The sequence below is a fragment of the Malus sylvestris genome, chromosome 11 (genome assembly GCF_916048215.2).
Source record: "Malus sylvestris chromosome 11, drMalSylv7.2, whole genome shotgun sequence".
NCBI classification, from domain to species: Eukaryota; Viridiplantae; Streptophyta; class Magnoliopsida; order Rosales; family Rosaceae; genus Malus; species Malus sylvestris.
The window spans coordinates 15,769,140-15,788,841 of record NC_062270.1 but is presented as its reverse complement, the minus strand read 5'-3'; the positions used below and the strand labels follow the sequence as shown (position 1 = coordinate 15,788,841).

General features: G+C 39.3%; 1 protein-coding gene and 1 pseudogene across 1 annotated transcript; both read left to right on the top strand.

The window, feature by feature from the left end:
- Positions 1-10,572: 10,572 nt before the first annotated feature.
- On the top strand, positions 10,573-12,164 carry LOC126590264 (uncharacterized). The gene is made up of 3 exons (XM_050255760.1): positions 10,573-11,041; positions 11,093-12,001; positions 12,083-12,164. The coding sequence occupies exons 1-2, from the start codon at positions 10,573-10,575 to the stop codon at positions 11,977-11,979; spliced, it is 1,356 nt and encodes a 451-aa protein (XP_050111717.1). The 3' UTR covers positions 11,980-12,001; positions 12,083-12,164.
- Positions 12,115-13,097, top strand: LOC126590263 (uncharacterized; annotated as a pseudogene).
- Positions 13,098-19,702: the final 6,605 nt, after the last annotated feature.

Genomic DNA, 19,702 nt, shown 5'->3' with positions numbered 1-19,702 from the left:
CAAAACCCTAGAAGGAGGAGGCATCAGAGGTTGATTATTTGGGAGCTTCATTACGCGATACAGCCCCAGAAGACGAAGGCAATAAATGCCTTTGGAACAAACCCACAAATCTCTGATGATCAAGTAAAACCTGACCATCAGATTCCTTCATCTGGTCAAGCTTCATCTTCATGTTTGTAGCATAGTCATGTGCGAGCCGGTGCAACTGTTTATTCTCCTGCTTGAGCCCTCTAATCTCCTGTTTGAGACTCATCACTTCAGCCGCCAATGATTCAACTTGGCGGGTTCAAGCAAATAGGCGTTGGGCCATATTAGACACAGAACCTGCACACTGAACACTGAGAGCCAGAGAATCCTTAACAGCCAACTCATCAGACCGTTTGGAAAGTAGTCTGTTATCTTTGGGAGTGAGAAGGTTCCTGGCCACTACTGCAGCGGTCATATCATTCTTCATCACGGAATCCCCAACGGTAAGATGACCAGTAGGGGAGATGAAGGATGGGCGCCATATGTTGTCTGGAGAAGGCGGGGCTGCCTCTTCAACAAGGTTCAAGTCAAAACGACGGTCGGAGGGGCCAGACATTTTCAAAGGTGTTGAAGAGAGAAGAGGTCGGACAAATCAAGATCTTAGAAGTGCAAGAATGGAGCTTCTACTAGTGGATATTCAAGTGTGCTTTGGAACTTAATGTCAGCCCTTATAAAAATCTGCCCTCGACGAAGCTTCAGAAATCGAAGAGGCGCCTGCTCAGAAATCGAAGAGGCGTTTGCTTTCTCAAAAGCTGGGCTGCTCAGAGACCACGAGGGTCGATCTCAGAAATCTAAGAGGCGTTTGCTTTCTCAAAAGCTGGGTTGCTCAAAGACCACGAAGGCCGATCTCAGAAATCGAAGAGGCTTGCTTTCTCAAAAGCTGGGCTGCTCAGAGACCACGAGGGCCGATCTCAGAAATCGAAGAGGCACCTACTTTTCCAGCCTTGTCAGCACCTGTCACACGCACACTCAGCTTTGCGGAAATTATGGGCATTCTGTTGAAGATTTCTGGCGAAGTAGAAAGCACATGAATCGTACTGTTCAATCACCCACTTCCCACACGCAACAGTAACTCATGGGTACCACAGATAACTTTGCCAAAGTTCTCTAACAAAGTTGAGACACGTGAAGCTTGCAGCTCCCGCTACATCGCTCTGACCAAGAAGGGTAAAAGAATTGCAAAGAAACAACACTAACAAAGTTTAGACACATAAATTTTGAAGGTCTAGCTACCATATTATTACCCACAAGGGTAAAGGAACAGTACCACTGTTGGATAATTGGAAAGTCCCGGTGTGTCAACCTCTGTGCTTCGTGGCAAGGTAGACTAGCAAACATGCCCAACCTTTACTCACATTCGAGAAAACACTCCCAACAGGATTGCTTGCTCCAAAATCGAAGAGGCACCGCCCTCCGAATCTCGAGAGCCAGACTCCCAACATGATTACTTTCTCAAAAATCGAAGAGAGGGTAAAGGAACAGTACCACTGCTGGATAATTGGAAAGTCCCTGTGTGTCAACCTTTGTGCTTCGTGGCAAGGTAAAGTAGCAAACATGCCCAATCTTTACTCACATTCGAGAAAACACTCCCAACAAGATTGCTTGCTCCAAAATCGAAGAGGCACCGCCCTCCAAATCTCGAGAGCCAGACTCTCAACATGATTACTTTCTCAAAAATCGAAGAGAGGGTAAAGGAACAGTACCACTGCTGGATAATTGGAAAGTCCCTGTGTGTCAACCTCTGTGCTTCGTGGCAAGGTAGACTAGCAAACATGGCCAACCTTTACTCACATTCGAGAAAACACTCCCAACAAGATTGCTTGCTCCAAAATCGAAGAGGCACCGCCCTCCGAATCTCGAGAGCCAGACTCCCAACATGATTACTTTTTCAAAAATCGAAGAGACACCGCTCTCCGAATCTTGAGAGCCAGACCCCCAGCAGGATTGCTTTCTCAAAAATCGAAGAGGCATCGTTCTCCGAATCTCGAGAGCCAGATCCCCGACAGGATTGCTTGTTCGAAAACCGAAGAGGCACCGCTTTCCCAACTTCAAGAGCTGGATCTCCTTGGATAAAGCTTGTCTGTAATCTTCACACGCAACATCAGCTTTCCACAGGCTTATTCCAGATACCACAGACCACTTTTTCAAAGTGCTCTGACAGAGTTAAAACATGTGAAGCTGGCAGCTCCCACTACTGTGCTTTGACCAAGCAGGGTAAAGGAATAGCATTATTACTTGATGTTAGGGAGACTCCTATATATGTCGACCTCCACCCCTAACGGACAGGCAGACCTGCAAAAATGCTCAACCCCTCCTCTTATCTGAGAGGGCACTCCCAACGAAGCCTTTCGAAATATTCAGCTTTCTTTCCCCCCGATAATACCTCTGTAAACAAGCTATACTAGAGCAAGAATATCTCATATCATCAGGGTTAAAAGCAAGAGTATCCCATATCATGCTTTTTCCCTGTCTTTTCCTTTGGCCTTGTTCTTACCTGCAAGACAAAGAGAAAGAGAGCAATCAGTCAGCACTTGGAATCAAGCTTCCAGCCAGGAACTGACTGCCTGGAACCCCTTACCTGATTACTTACCTGGCATTGCTCTCGAGTACTCATCTTCAACATCTTATGCTTCCAGGGAAGATACCGCATCTGCCTGAGGAACAGATAGGGCAAGTGAGAAGGATACAAGGAAGCATGTGGAGACAAGCGTAACAGCACACGTGCCGATACATCCACTACTCTGTCAAAAGCAAAAGTATCCCATATCAGCAGGGTCGAACGTACTCTAGATTTGATGGACTTGTTTTGACCCTCAAATTCTTCAGTCGGCCTTATACTCCGGAGGAAACCAGAAAACCCTCCAGCCCGGTTCAAGAATAAGCCTGTGGAAAGTTACTTCTTCAAAAGCAAAAGTATCCCATATCATCTCTTCTCATTTTTCTTCTCTTTATCCTTCATGCTGCCTGCAAGATAGGGAGAATGTGAACAATCAGCCGGAGCTCTGATTGCTTACCTTGTCTGTCACCTCTTTCAGCAGATCCCCTAGCCCGGCGACTTGGGGACTCCTACTACATGGTTTGTATCGCGCTTGACCAAGCCTGAAACTACAAGTAAGCTTCAAGTGAAATTGATACATTACCTTGTGCATCTCCACCAGTTACAGATACCACCCCTGGATGGAGGAAGAGTACTTCCAGAGAAGATGCCACATCTACCTATGAGACAGATAAGGCAAGTCAAGACGATACCACACTCCGGTACTTAGAAGTTTCGTGGTTACGAGATCATTCTCCCACAATATTTCCTAATGTCATTTGTACTAAATCATTCACTTGTACTCACTAAAGGAGAGCTTGAACCTATGTACTTGTGTAAACCCTTCACAATTAATGAGAACTCCTCTATTCCGTGGACGTAGCCAATCTGGGTGAACCACGTACATCTTGTGTTTGCTTTCCTATCTCTATCCATTTATATACTTATCCACACTAATGACCGGAGCAATCTAGCGAAGATCACAAAAAGTGAACGTTTTCGCTACCTAGGATCTATCTTGCACGAAAACGGAGAATTAGATGGAGATCTCAACCATAGAATACAAGCTGGATGAATGAAGTGTAAGAGTGCATCCGGCGTGTTGTGTGACCGTCGTAGGCCACTGAAGCTCAAAGGAAAATTTTATAGGACGGCAATAAGGCCAGCGATGTTGTATGGCACAGAATGTTGGGCGGTGAAGCATCAACACGTACACAAAATGGGTGTAGCGGAGATGAGGATGCTTCGTGGGATGTATGGGCACACGAGAAAGGATAAGATTGGGAATGAGGATATCCGAGGTAAAGTAGGAGTAGCCAAAATTGAAGGAAATATGAGAGAAAATCGGTTCCGGTGGTTTGGACATGTGCAAAGAAGGCCTACTGACGCTCCGGTTCGAAAATGTGACTACGGGACAGAGGTTCAGGGCCGAAGGGGTAGAGGAAGACCTAGGAAAACTTTGGAAGAGACCCTAAGAAAAGACTTGAGTACTTGGATCTAACGGAGGACATGACACAAAACCGAGCGCAATGGCGTTCTAGGATTCATATAGCCGACCCCACTTAGTGGGAAAAGGCTTTGTTGTTGTTGTTGTTGTATAAGTTTTCAATCAAAGTTATAGGCTAGCTAGGGATGAACTCCTAATATATGAAGCAAAGCAAAATATGTAAAACATGTACATATGTAAACATAGCGTCTACATGTGAAATCAAAGTCATGCTTGCTTCCCATTTGCTTGCACTTGATGCTTTAGATTTTCATGGTTAATCTGCAATCAATGATGATTAAATAAGAAGTCTAACTATAATGCACAATCTCAAATATAAAGGTTGTAAGCAATTTAACCGAAATACCTTTAACTTTGACAATTTTCTCATGGCAATACTTTTACTTCAGTTACTTTTAGGATATTGAAAGATAAATAATTTGTCAAGTTTGAGGTAATAAACTGTAATCGTGTTTACAAAATTAAATGGTATGAAATGTTACCTAATCTTGTACTTCAACCTTTGTACTTTGAGATAGGTGTGATGCTTGTAAAACTGACAAAAAATGCAATTTTATTTCTATTTGAAAATTGAATGCAATTTGAAATTATAATATACTTCCGTATGAAAATAAGAGAAGACTTATTGTATTTAGAAAAGTTGTTTGGTCACTATTAATCTTTTTTGACACACCCCGATCCTAGAATCAAGGCGTGTTGGCCGTCACGTGAGTGTGACGTAGCCAAAAGTGCGACACGGAAGCAAGATATAACAGAAATATGAAGGAATTTAAACCAACCACTAGCAGCATAACCTACTAGCATACAAAAGAGAGTTATAAAGTAAAGCACACGAATTCAGAGCGTAGGTATAAGTGCAGTCAAGTAGGACCATAATTAAAGTACAACACCCGCAGGTGAGTCCTACATGCAGAACGTCTGTCAGAATGCCGAAAAAGACCTCGTGAGCCACCAACTGCTAACTAGAACCTGGAGGGGCACAAAACAAAGATGAGTGGGTCAGTAAAACCAAAGATTTTCCAAAACATTTCATTTAAAACATTTCTAACCCCTCACCGTAAAACCTGTATACTTTCCCAGAAAAATAGTATATAAACATATATATATACATAAATCATCAAAACTCAGCTTACCATCTATCAACATAACATCTCAGAAAGTATATGCCATGCCATGCCAAAATATAATATGAATGCATCAATATAACTCAGGTGAAATAATAAATCAGCCGGAGACCCTGCAGTGGTCCTATACGGCTGATTCTATAGCTCAATATCCCATCCAGCCGGAGTCACCAACTGTGACCTGTACGGCACTACACTGCACATAAGTCGGAACTACCTAAAGTAGTCTGTACGACTAAGATGGTGAAATAATACGCTATAGTGCTTCTCTCATCAATCATCTGTGCACATAATCTAAAGTCACCCACCAGTCGGAACCCCTCTAATGGTCTGTACGACTGGCATGTCGGAACCACCTCTAGTGGTCTGTACGACATCCACTTACTTGGATCCAAGGCGAGCGTGCGGTGTGGTGAATACTATAAGAATTAATACCAAAGGTGCAGTTTATGAGCTCACAACGCAATCACATCATCATTCATTCATATAAACCATATAAACTCACCTGATACTCACCTGTGCGTCCACGGCACCAATTCACACATATATATGCATCAATTATCAATTCGTAACTCAACAATTACATGCATGGCAATTTAAATCATATTTTCATATAAACGCATTTTCTGGGAAAAACAGTAGTATATAGGTAATACGAAAACAAAATTGCCTACTCACTGGTAAGTCGATGGGTCATAACCCCCGTGACGTCCCTGGATGCGCTCATCCTCGGGATAGGTGTCACCTATATGCGAAACAACTATAAAAACATTAATTTAAACACATAACCAACAATTCGAAATAATTTCTCATACGATGCTCAATTTGGGTATATGAATATACCACATCGACCTACTCGACGTCACGGACGTCGAGAAATTTTTACATAAATTTTTGGAGGCCGCATGCGCCCCCACGCGCCGGGACAGGCACGGGGACACGCGCCCCCACGCGCATCATCCCTAACCTCGGCTCGCCGGACTGAACTTTCCGATGGCCGATTTCCGGCCAACTTTGAAACTCCTTGTTCTCCTTCGTTTCTCAACCATTTTCTTCGTATTTTATACCAAAATGAAGCCCCAAACATGTAGATTCACGATACACTACTTTTAAGTTCCAAAAACAACTAAATCTCACGGGAAAATTCCAAGCAAAACCGGCCAAAATCGAACCTAGTGATCCCGACGTCCAAAACCTTCAAACGAAGCACTCCGAGCTTCCTTGGGACCTCATTAAGCTCACTATAAGCTTAGAATTCCCTGAAACACAACATTTCACGTGTGCATGAACAGTGACAAAAAATGGGGGTTCGGGTTTCACGTTATATCGAAGGTTTCACTATCTAAAATTAGTACCATTCAACTCAGGACGACGAAAGGATGAAGAATCTTACCTCCATAGCTTCGATCCGCTGAGTTTTGGAGGGTTTTGGGTGAGGTCCATACACTTCGAGAGTGAGAGAGAGAGAAAGCCGTGAGGGATGAGAGAGAGAGTTACGGGAAAGAGGGAGAGGACAGGGAGTGTGTGAGGTGTCCAACACCAATCCTCACCATCCATTTCATCTAATTCCCTAACCACAAAATTTTATAAAACTAAAATTTAAATCCAAAACTTATATAGAATTAATCCAAATAATGTCACACACACGTACCTTAGCCCCCGCTAAGGGCAAATCCGACATTTCACGTCCTTAATAAGAAAATCTCAGGACGGGCTGTAACATTTTTCCTGCACCCATATATTGTTTTTTTTATAATTTGAGAAAATTAATTTGTAGATTTTTTTTTATTTTATAATTTGAGATAATTAATTTGTAGAATGATACAGAGAATGCCATTAAAAATAAATAGGTAAGAAATGGTATTGTACCTAATTTGTTGGACTTTATTCCAAATACGTATGATGTGATCATGTGAGGAGTTGTTGAAGGTTTTAATTCTTCTACAACCTTTTTCATGCGCCACCTATATATTGAAGGTACATATAATGTTAGAATTTTTATAACAAATTTAATAACGAATTTAGAATAGATACTACTCATGCTTCTTCTTTTTCCACTCTTTGAGAATCAGTTGGCTTAGATCAGTAGTTTTTACTCCGATAGATATCTCCCAACCAAGTGTAAAATAGAGACACGTTTTGTTTGGGATCTTATCAATAGGTAGTTCCTTCTTCTTTTTTTTTGTGGGTATTCTTGAAAATATCCTGAGAATGAAAACAAATATTTTTTTTTTAAATTACCATAGCACATGTGTAGCACATTAAGATAATCAAAATTGAAACTCCTAATCTGACCAAAATTTAAAAAATGCACAATGAAGATTTCAAAGGAAGAAGTAAAAAAAAACTAAAATTGACTTAGAAATACTAAATACAAACGCATATATACATCCTCAAAGCTACAGTAGAGCGCATCAAATTCATTACCTAAAAGATAAACTGTAAAAAAACCTAAAAACTGAAAAGGTAAATTTAGATTGAGATTTACCCAAAGTTACTCAAACCTTTGAACTTTGGAGCCACATAAATTCGTCTTGACACTATAACAAAAAGGAAAGAGAAAGAATAAGAAAATTGAAATAAAAAGCACCAAGATTTCACAAAAGATGGATATGAATGGTTGGTATAAGCCTTTTGAGTCAAGAATCTCACCAAATTAATTCAAATAGCATCGCATGTGAAGAAGGCAGTCGAAATTCATGCATCAAGAAATTAAGGTGAATAAAGAGACAAATAACTAAAATAGAAGCCCGGCCAATCGATTTTTTTTAGGCGCCTTCCCATCGATATCCATTTAAAAAATCAAACGATAACTACTAACTTTTAATTTGTTTTATTTTTAATTTGTTTTTGTTGCCTTTATCATTTATCTTTCTCTCCTCTCCATAACTGTTAATTTTTAGAGGATAATTATCATGATTTTTTAATTTTAATTGCCATGTTTTATTTCCAATACGGTTTTTGATAAGTTAAGTTCTTTTTTACATTTTTGTCCTCGTTTTTTGGATTTTTTGCATTTTAATTGTGAAGGAAACATAGGGATATTCTTGACATTTTAGAATGCTTCACTAAATTGAGGCTCTCACTTTGTATTATTAATCTATATATATAAAGGGAGAAGGCCATTTTGGTGAAGCATTCGGAAATGCCAAGAATGCCCTCATTTCATACATAAAGCACACGGATAACTGCTCACAAAAATAAGGTCAAATTCGTAAATATGTTACTTCTATCTTTAATATTAGAAAGTCAGAATGAAAGTTTGGTGTCTCAAGGCTTCACTAAAAAGAATTGGACTATAAAGCCTCTCAAACAAAAAAAAATTCACAACTAGCTGAAAATAATACAAACAAAATAGCAGGGATAATTTTGTCATAAAAACAAAACAAAAAAAAAATTAAATTAACAAAATAGTATAAACAGTTTTCTTCCCACTACCTTGTGAGAAGAACACACGTAATGGAAGGAAACCGCAGTCTCACTCAGATCCAACCGCACCAACAACTTTCATGTAAGCTTCGATCTTCCTCTCACTCTATCTCAGTTACCCATTTGTTGTTCGTCTGGATCTTGCTTCGATTAAGCTATTTGAAACTAAAACCGTCGCCTTCATTGCCATCTTTTCCAAGTACCCAACTTCCCAATTTAAAAAACTAGGGTTCATTTTTTGGTTTTTTTCTGTCGTTAATTTTGGAATGGTGACTATCTTACGCAATGGGTGAGATTGTGTGTGTCAAAAGAGATTGGGCATCTACAGAGCCACGGAAAATCCCCAAGTCCAGTTCTGATTTTTCACTCTTTTCATCTTCTTTGTTCCTTGCAGATTCGGGAAAAGGATTAGGACTACAGAGTTGAAGCTCTGAAAAATTCCGTGGAACACAAAAAGGGAGCAGCAGAGTAATTGATCATGGTCTTTTTCCTTCTTCATTTACATGGTTGCACTGCTCGAAAATTTTCTCATTTGTTGCTTGGACTTTTGATCAGCATATATTTTTTGTACATACTTTGTAGTGGGTAGTTGGTGGAGGGACGTTGGTCTCTCTTTTGTTTATCTGAGTATTACATTGGATTTGATTGTATTGCACTTGGTTTGATGTTGTTTAGGTCAGCAATGTAGGGATAGAAGAAACAAAGAGATCTAGATACACGGAAGGAAGAAACCACCATTCTTCTTCAAATTTGGATCACAAGGAGCAGCAGAGTATCATGGTCTTTTATCTTCTTCATTTACATGTTTGTTATTCAATTTTCCCATTTCATTTTTAATATTTTTCAATGTTTTAAAGAACTCACCTCAGGGCGCGCCTAGGGCGCTCTTGAGGCTGGGCGACGAGACAAAACGCCTCAGTTTTGATGGAGTAGGCGAAATGCTTCGCCGGAGACGCCGAGGCAGTGGAGGCGTGCCTCAAGGCGTCCAGGCGCCCTGGTTGTTTTTTTTTTAAAAGCCATCCAAACCCAAAACGACGCCGTTTGGGTAAGGATTTTCAGCTTTATACCTGTTATTCATACATACCTTCGATTTTCTTCAGTCTTCTTCGCATTCTTCTTCTTCTTCTCCCGTGCGCCAGAATCACGCCGCCCACCGCTCGAAGCAGCAACGTCACGCCATCGCTTGGAGCAGCACCGACACCGCTATCATCCAGCCGCCGTCACCGCAACACTGTCACCACAGCGCCGTCAGCAAGATCGCAAAGGTTAGGGTTTGGGTTTCTGAAATTGAAGTCACAGAAGCAAAAAAATTGAGGATTTAGGGATTTATTTTTCTGGGGAAGTCTCTGCCTCTGTTTAGGGATTTAGTTTTCTGGGTAAGTCTTTGCCTCTGTTTTCTGGGAAGTCTCTGCCTCTGTTTTTTTTTTTTTTTGGGAAGTCTCTGCGTGCAGTGCACCCATGTGCTGCCTTTTTTTGTTTTTTTTTATTTGGTAATCTGTGCTGTTTATGTGATAATCTGCCACGTGTGTTTTCATTCTTTGATAATCTGCCATGTGTTTTTATGTGATAATCTGCCATGGTATATAAAATTATAAATACATAAATTGTTGGTTCATTAACTGTATGCATGCATCGTATGTTTATTGTTTAGGGCATTGAAGAATATGGCTTCTTCTTGTAAGAAAGATTTTGCTTTGCAATGGACAAAGAATTTTGATCCTGTCACCAAGCACTTCTATTGTGTTTTTTGTAACCACAAATGCACGGGTTCAATTTCTAGATTCAAACATCACTTGGGTGGTGTAAGTTAGGGAGGAATGATAAATTGTAAAAAAATCCCACCCAATGTGAAGGAAGAATGCTATGCTAATGTTATGGCAACTAAAGAAAAGAGGAAAGCTAGCCATGAGTTGTGTCGTGGTGGGGGAGAAGAAAGTGAAAGTGTCGATATGGGTACAAAAGGGACACCATATGTAAGTAGTGGGAGTGGGAGTGCCACATATTCACAACAAACTGGTTCTTTTCTACCACCTAGGTCAAGGGGACCACTTGATAGGTATGTTACATCGGAAGCTCATCAAGCCACATTGAATACACCTTTCAAAAAAGAGGAAAGACGACAGGCATCCCGAGCACTTGCGCGATGGTTCTACACTAGTGTCATTCCATTCAATGCGGCAAACAATGAACATTATGTTAATGCAATGAAATTGGTATCCAATTTTGGTCCCGGCTTTAATGCTCCTACAAGCCATGAATATAGAACTTGGATGCTCAAAGAAGAAGTTGAGGATGTACAAACTATGATGAAAGAACATCAAAAGGCTTGGAAGAGATATGGATGCACTATTATGTCGGATGGATGGTCGGATGGCAAAAGTAGGTGTTTAATCAACTTTCTTGTCAATAGCCCGCAAGGTACTTGGTTCTTGAAATCGATTGATGCATCGGCTTCTATTAAGAATTGAGATTTGTTGTATGATTATTTGGATGATGTTATTCAAGAAGTTGGGGAGGAGAATGTGGTTCAAGTTGTATCCAACAATGCTTTGAACTACAAGAATGTCGGGTCAAAACTTATGGAGAGGAAAGAGAATGTGTGGTGGACTCCATGTGTGGCTTATTGCATTGATTTAACGCTAGAAGATATTTCTAAGATGACATGGTTTGATGACACACTCAAACGTGCTAGGTGTATTTCAAAGTATCTATATGGGCATCAATGGGTACTAGCTTTGATGAGAAAATACACCAACAATTCGGAAATTCTTCGTCCGGCGGTCACTAGGTTTGCCACTTCTTTCCTTACACTACAAAGCTTACAAAAGCAAAAGGATAATCTTGTTGCTTTGTTTGCCTCTCAAGAATGGTCGGAAAGTACCTATGCAAAATCCCGTCAAGCAAAGTTGGCTAAGCATCATGTGTTACATGATCGTGAGTTTTGTGGTCGAGTTTCCTTTTGCATTAAGGGTGTTCTTCCTCTTGTTTGTGTTTTGAGAGAGGTTGATTCGGAGGAGAGACCTCCCATGATTTTTATATATGAGTTGATGGATGCTGCAAAAGAGAAAATTGCAAGCAATCTTAACAAAGTGGAGAAAAAATATATGCCTATTTGGAGAAAAATAGATCGTAGGTGGGACGAACAACTTCATCAACCACTACATGTGGCGGGCTATTACTTAAACCCACAATTTCGATGTGAGGATGGTTTCTTAGCTACTGATGAAGTGGTAAATGGGTTGTTTGCTTGCATGGATCGGATGCTTGGGAAAGGGAAAGAACGTGAAGAGGCCGATTGTCAATTGGATTTATATAATGATAAGCATGGTCCATTTGCGGATTCTATGGCTATGTAAACTAGGAAAAAGCGAACACCAAGTAAGATTTAATTAGTCAATTGTTAATATCTTTTTATCATTAACCCTTAAATTACTTACCTTACTAATATTATTTTTTTAGCGGCTTGGTGGGAGCGCTTTGGGCATAAAACACCCGAGTTAAAGAAGTTTGCTGTCTGAGTTCTAAGCCTTACTTGTAGTGCATCGGGATGGGAGAGGAATTGGAGCACATTTTCAATGGTAAGTAAATATATTATTAGTATCTTAAGTGTCATTTTTGCTTAAAACGATTAGACTTGAGTAATAGAATTGATTTATTTGTAGATTCATACAAAAAGAAGGAATAGGCTTGAAGACAAAAGGCTTAATGCTTTAGCCTATGTCAAGTATAATTTGGCTTTACAACAGAGAAGTAAGAAAAGGAGGGAGAAGTATGATCCTATTGTTGTAGAAGAAATTGCCTCCGATGATGAATGGATAACGGAGATAGAAAATCCCGTTCTTCCCGAAGATTCTACATGGCTTGAGGATGAGTTATTGTATAATGTTTAGGCCATAAGGAATGTGCCACCCCCGGTTTATGAAGGTGTCCCATACATTCGAGAGCCTAGAGAGTCTTCTCCTCCTCCTCCTCGTGAGCCTACTCCTCCTCATGAGCCTACTCAACCTCGGGATCCTATTACACATAAAAGAAAACGAGGTAATGAAGAATCCTCAAGTCGAAGAAATGTGGAGTATGATTCGGAAGAATCTTTTGATGAATTGATGACATACCCTACAAGGTCATTTAGAGTTGGCAATGAAGAGGATGATGCCTTTTATTTAGATGAAGAGGATTTGGATGATTGATTGATATCTTTGTTTGTATTTTGATTTCTATGAAGAGGATTTGGATGAATGATTGTTTTCTTTGTTTGTATTACCTTTTGAATGATGAATTTGGATGATATTACCTTTGAATGGTGAATTTGGATGATATTATCTTTTGAATGACTATGGATTTGAATGAAAAATTGAGAATGGATGTTTATTTTACATACTATTATTTTTATACAATCATATGTATAATATATAAAACATATATATAAATTAAAATTAAATCCCGTGAGGCTTCCCCTCACGCCTAGGCCGGGCTTCGCCTCGGACACCTCGCCCATGCCTCACGCTTTTAATACATTGATATTTTTCAATTCTCACTCTTCCCGGAGATTACATCTACTTCAAGTCCCAGGTCCCTCTTCACAAGATCCCATTACGTTTCTTTTCACCTCCACTTCTCCATTACCTTTTCAAATTTCTCCATTTTTTTGTGATTTTGTTACTGGGTTTGATTCTTTACTTTGATTTTACTGCTGGATTTTTTGTTCTTCTGGGTTTAGTCACACCTTTTTATAAAACGCAATTGTAAGATAGTTCATATGTTTGTGCATAGTTTTGTATTTTCAACTGTATTATGACATGGTTTTGTATTTTCAACTGTATTATGACTGGATTTTACTGCTGGATTTTTTGTTCTTTTGGGTTTAGTCTTACCTTTTTATAAAACCCAATTGTAAGATAGTTCCTATGTTTGTGCATAGTTTTGTAATTTCAACCGTATTATGACATGGGTTTGTATCAAGTTTGTGAATTTTGATGTGGGGTTTTTTCTTTCTAATTTGCTCAATTGTGAGTTGAGGTTCTGCATGGGGAGCTTCTTATGTATGTACCCTTATTGAGCTGTAAAGCTACATGATTAATCAATTTTAGGCGTGTTGATAAGCAGGTTTCTGCTTATTTCTGTTTTCTTATTGATAATTGGGTTTACTTTTGAAATAATGTATTATTTACATTGAAATACTGTGTATGCAGATTTTTGGCCCGAAAGTAGTACCTCCTCTAATTTGTCTTCCTAGAACAGCAGGGATAGCTAATGACTGCTACAAGCAGATTATGTCATTGTCCATGAAGGTAGTTGTCTAGCCTTCATGTAATCTTCATTGTATGTATCACATAAGTCTTTGCATTACTAATATCAATTCCCTGTCTACATTCTCCTTATTTCTTTTTCGTTAAATAGCCTTTGGTGCGGTGAATTAGTGGAGCATTAAAACAGAATTACTGCATTACTAACGTATTTCCCTCATTTCATTACTAAGGTATTTATATTTGTCATTCTTAATTTTGTTAGATGGTAGACAATCGCACAGCATGTTTAATATTTACTTGGAATGTCGTCAAAGGCATCACCTACTGTATTAATTTTGGTTATGGTGGTATATGTTTGGCTCCCTCCTATTAGTTTGTGTTTTTTTTGAGTTATAAAGCTACATGATTAATCAGTTTTAGGTGTGTTTATAAGCAGGTTTCTACTTATTTCCGATTTCTTATTAATAATTGGGTTTACTTTTGAAATACTGTGTATGTTTACATTGAAATACTGTGTATGTAGATTGGCACGAAGCAGTGTCGATACTATGATTTTGGATTAATTATTTTTACTTGATTAATTGTTCCATGGTTGGTTTTTGATATGGGAAGGTGTTGTGTGGAAGGAGGAGGAGCATAAGATGTTCTTGGTGGATTAACTTTGTTGGTACCATACATATTTGGCCTCAGATTTTGACACATTGGGCCTCAACATTTGGGCCTCATCACCCAGCCCATAACTATGTAAAAGGAGGAGCCCCTTATTCTATAAAAAGGGACTCTCCACCCTTACAAGGAGGACTCGGTGAACCCAACAGAAGGCAATACCCTCACAAGCACAACACTCTCTTTCTCTGGGGGACTCCCCCTCACCCTTGTAATCCATACATACAGTTAAAGAGAAATACAATCAATATCAGTGTGGACGTAGCCCAAACATTGGGGTGAACCACGATACATCTTGTGTTCTTTACTTTCTTGCAGATTCATAGTCGGATTTACGTTGTTCCAAGACCCTCCGGTTTTGTGCATCAGCATTTGGCGCCGTCTATGGGAAACGACACGAAAAGTTGTGTCGGTTCTCTCTCAATTTTTCATCTTACCACTGTGACAACCTCACCACCGTCCACCATGGATCTGCAAAACCAAGAGACACTCTCTCTCTATCACTCTCCCTCGCCCCCGTAGATCCTTCTTCTCATTTACCTCAGTCTCAGTCTCTATTTTCTTCCACCCAGCAAATTAGCTAAGCCATATCATGTTTCAATCCACTGAATCCCCCTTTTCCTGGATCAGAAGTTAGCAAAACCAGCAAAGCAAAATTATGAGTTTTGAAAATGAGGACCTTGATCTGGTGTTGGTCCTAAGTGGATTGCTCATCATGTTTGTCTATCACATCATCCTTCTCTACCGATATATCCATCTCCCTTATACCACAGTTGTTGGCTTTGAAAACAATGACAGAAGAGCTTAGGTTGAAAGAATCATGCAGGTTGATAAAAGAGATGTAGGAAGAGATGTAGGCATAGCCCTAAGTGTGATTTCATCAAACACATCAGCAGTAACTTTTCTGTGTTCCATCTCCTTAACTCTCAGCTCCCTCATCGGAGCTTGGATCATAAGTAATTCGAGTCAAACAGTCTTCCAGAGTAAATTAATTTATGGAAGCACCGACCCATCAATCCTTACAATGAAATGGCGGTCATAAAGGGAGTCCTTCATTACCTTAACACAAACACCAGGCCACTGCACCAGCACCAGCTTTTCGGAAAGGAGATCGTCAAACACGTCAGTGAAAGGATCTCAGAGGTGCAAGTCTGACAAGTTCGATTCCCAAAGCTATGTCCAGTCAGGATGCTCCCTAAAAGAGAAGACGGTGTGGCTCCGCCAGCAATATGGCCGGCAACCCGCGCAGCCCTACATGATGATGCCAACGTCGAATGCCCAGGAACCTGCATGTGGGCCCAGCAGTCGCATGTGGCACCTTCGGCTCCGCAGCTCCCCCAACCCCCTCCGATGACGACTACTCCATGGATGTAATCTCATGAGACCTACGCCCTGTCTACGTGGGTTAGTCCTGAAGACGTTACCTTGTGGCCTCCAACATCGTAGACCACCCAATTTTCAAGGAGCTGGCCGACAGGTCAGACGACGACACGATCAACGTCGCATGCAAGGTCATGATGTTCGAGCACTTGTTGTGGATGCTGTGATTTGGGGCCTCTATGCACAGTTCACTACGAACTAGATATTGGGTTGGAGCTCGTGACGTCGAGAGGCCGAACAGGCAGGTGAAGATTGTTGTTGCTTATGGTGGAGCTTCATTATCTCAGCAGGAAAGGTGTCGTCTCCGACAACCATCCATCAGAGAAGATAAGCACTTCATCTTCTACAAATCATTTCTGTTTATTTAATATCTCATTATTATTTTATAATATTTATTACATGATTGCTGACACTTCACTAAAGCTTTTACTATTGCTAATGGAATAATAAAATTGAAAGGTTGGAATCAATCATGATGTTGGGACAAAGAAAATAATAAAAACACAAAGGAGTTGTAAAGTGGAGTTTACCTCCATGTATCTTTACTTAAAGTGAATACATCCCAACTTTTGCTTTAAACCTTCCCCACAAACAGCATGATGATGTCTTTATTTTTTATTTTTTATTTTATTTGCTGAAAGTGGATGTGAGTTGGCAGTCGAAAATATACAGGCTAGTTCGCACAATGTCTTTATATCACACACACTAGGAACAGCATTATAGGCTACATACTAGTTGTTCACGCGCTGCTTAATTCTCTTATAATATCATTAGTCTTTGTATCTTATTAATGGTTTATCACATGACTATTTCTCATAACATGTTACAAGTTTTACCAAATTGGATATCAACAACTTGAACAAAAATATTATATATATATATATATATGTATATGTATTATTCATCACCTAGTGACACATATTTAACCCAAGTACATGTGCAATATTTATTCATGGCCTAGAATATTGTGACTGCCTTTAAACTATGTCACTTGTACAACATGTGCTTTATCAAACAACTGAATAAATCATTTATTCATGATTATATATATATACACACATTTAGGCAATACCTAATATATTGTTCACTTATACAACATATGATTTACCACACGACTGAATAAATTATTTATTTATAGAAGGCACATAGTACAATATTTTGCCTTGACAAACTTTGTCAATTTGATGTATTCATTATACGGTCGTACTTATACTGTCATTTATTGTTAGGAATTATTGAGTAACTAGATCCACTGATCAACATTGTTGCTGATTAAAGAAGTTTACCAACTTATAGACTGATGAGCCACATGCTCATGATGATCTTTTGTCTGACCGGACACCCACTTGCTCGGACATTCGCTTATTAGGACACCTATGTGCCTGGACCCAACTCGATGACCCTACAGATAGCCCCAACTCAATGACCCTACGTATGGCCCCGACTCAAAGACCCGATCTGCGGATTCGACACATAGACCCAATATGCGAACCCAACAAGCAGACCCGAGTCATGTCGAGAATCAACTCATACTGAGTGCATATTGACATAAAGTAGATACTTGCAATCAGGAATACCACGAGTCGAGCCGCCTCGTAGCGAGCATAGCCTCTAGCCGAGCCGCCTCACAACGAGCATCGCCTCTAGCCAAGCAAACGCCTCGCCGCGAGCATAGCCTCTAGCCGAGCAGCCTCGTAACGAGCATTGCCTCCAGCTGAGCAGTCTCGTAACGTGTGACACCTCTAGCCGAGTATTGCTTTATGTTGAGTATTGCCTTAGGTTGAGTACTGGTTCAAGACATGATATTTCTCCTTACTCTATGTATTGAGTAAACATACAAACATCACGGCCAAAAACATTCTTAATCTTCAATTAATTTCACAATCCCCATTTTGCCCAAAGCACTTATGCCTTAGGTAATCATTTTTGTCGTCTATTCAATATCTATTCTTACATGATTGTTATAATTTTGTGTATTTTGGGTTGTGAATGTTCATATTATAAATCTTAATTATAAGAAGGTTGACTTCATTTTTACGTTTGTAATCGGTTTCATTTTCTCCCCAGTTGCGTGAGATTTCACTGTATAATTTATGTTGCTTAGATCTATATATTAAAAATTCGGATAGACGCTAAAGGCTTCATATATGTTTCCTGCCACTTGGATCCCATCAAACCAAACTATGATCATGGTCTTTGCACATAACATGGAAGTTTAGTTTGTTTCCCACAATCCACAACACAACTCCACTGAAAAATCAACTACAACATCAGTTACCACTAAATCCGAATTTGCATTAAAAAATAAATAAAACAAAATACAAAATAAAATTCATCCCCTACCCCAAGTACAAAAAGCACCACAAACATAATATTTTACTGCTCTCCCACATTTTATTTCACCTTTGTTCTACATTTTGGTAAAAAATCTTTTCCCTTATTAACGGAGTCCTTCAGCAAACAAAGAGAATAACTCATGAGTATGAGTATGTGTTTTGTCCTCTACAACAATACATTGAGGTCTTCACATCATCGTGATCCTTTGCAATGAAAACATTATGAGCTTTCCCAAGTAATAAATTCCCAAGTTAATTGATTTTAAAATACAGGGAAAAGGAAAATAAGTTATATTGTACATGCTTCATGCTTGCAAAGGTAATGTTAGAGAATACCGTGATAGGCACTGCTATGCGTGAGAGAATATCCAGGTCAACAACTTCAAATTTATTACTTCCAGTTATGTGCAGCCATCTTCCAGATTTCAACCCTCAACTCCATACTTGGTATCATATTTTCTGAAATATATACATTGACAATTACAATGGAAAAAAAAACTAACACAATACATATTTAGGGGCTCGTAGTGCCTGTGATGCAAAAATGTCTCTCGCACGCACGCTAGTGCAGAGAGGCTAGTATATATATATATATATATATATAAAGTGAGAACCTCAGTTTGGTGTATCTATTCAAGTCATTAATTCATTTCTTTTTAAAAAAAATAATTTTTTTAAAATATGTAAATTAATTATTTAAATAAACAAAGTATAAAAAGGTCAATTGCCACGTGCGTATGGACGTGGCAAGAGACTAGTAGAGATAAAGCTAGAGCCCAAAACGGTGAAACATTCGAAAACCCCTAATGTACCCTCACTTCATACACAAAAGGAATGAATAACTGTCTAAGAAAACAGGGTTTAAAACGTAATAATGTGCATCACAAGAACTCTATCTATCGCAGGTTCAGAACAGCAGTTGCAGTGGTTTACAGAACGGAGATGGACCAGCCCTTTATCCCACGTTCTCGATCCTGACAGAGCATAAAAAAGAGAAAATTGGTGAGGATTTCCCCACTCTTCGGGGGGTGTATTCAATTAGGATTTTGAAGGATTTTAATTCTTTTAATGAATCTAGGGGTATTCAATCAGAAGATTCTCTGAAATTCAATGTGTATTCAATCAGAATTTTAAGATAGTTTATGAAAATCCTTAGAAATCCGGGTGTATTCAATTAGAATTTTAAAGAAGTTTATAAAATTCCAGGTGTATTCAATTAGAATTTGATTTTAAAGAATTTGATAAAGTTGAGGAATTAAAGGGAATTGGAGAGATTTCGTAGTGTATTTTGAGCATCCACAAATCTGACCTCCCCCCAAGAGATTTTGAGGGAATTGAATCAAAATTTTACATGGAATCTCTACAAATCAATTAAACTCTATAAAAATCCATGGATTTATAAATCCATTAGAATCTCTCAAATTCTCAATTGAATACAACCTCCTTCATCT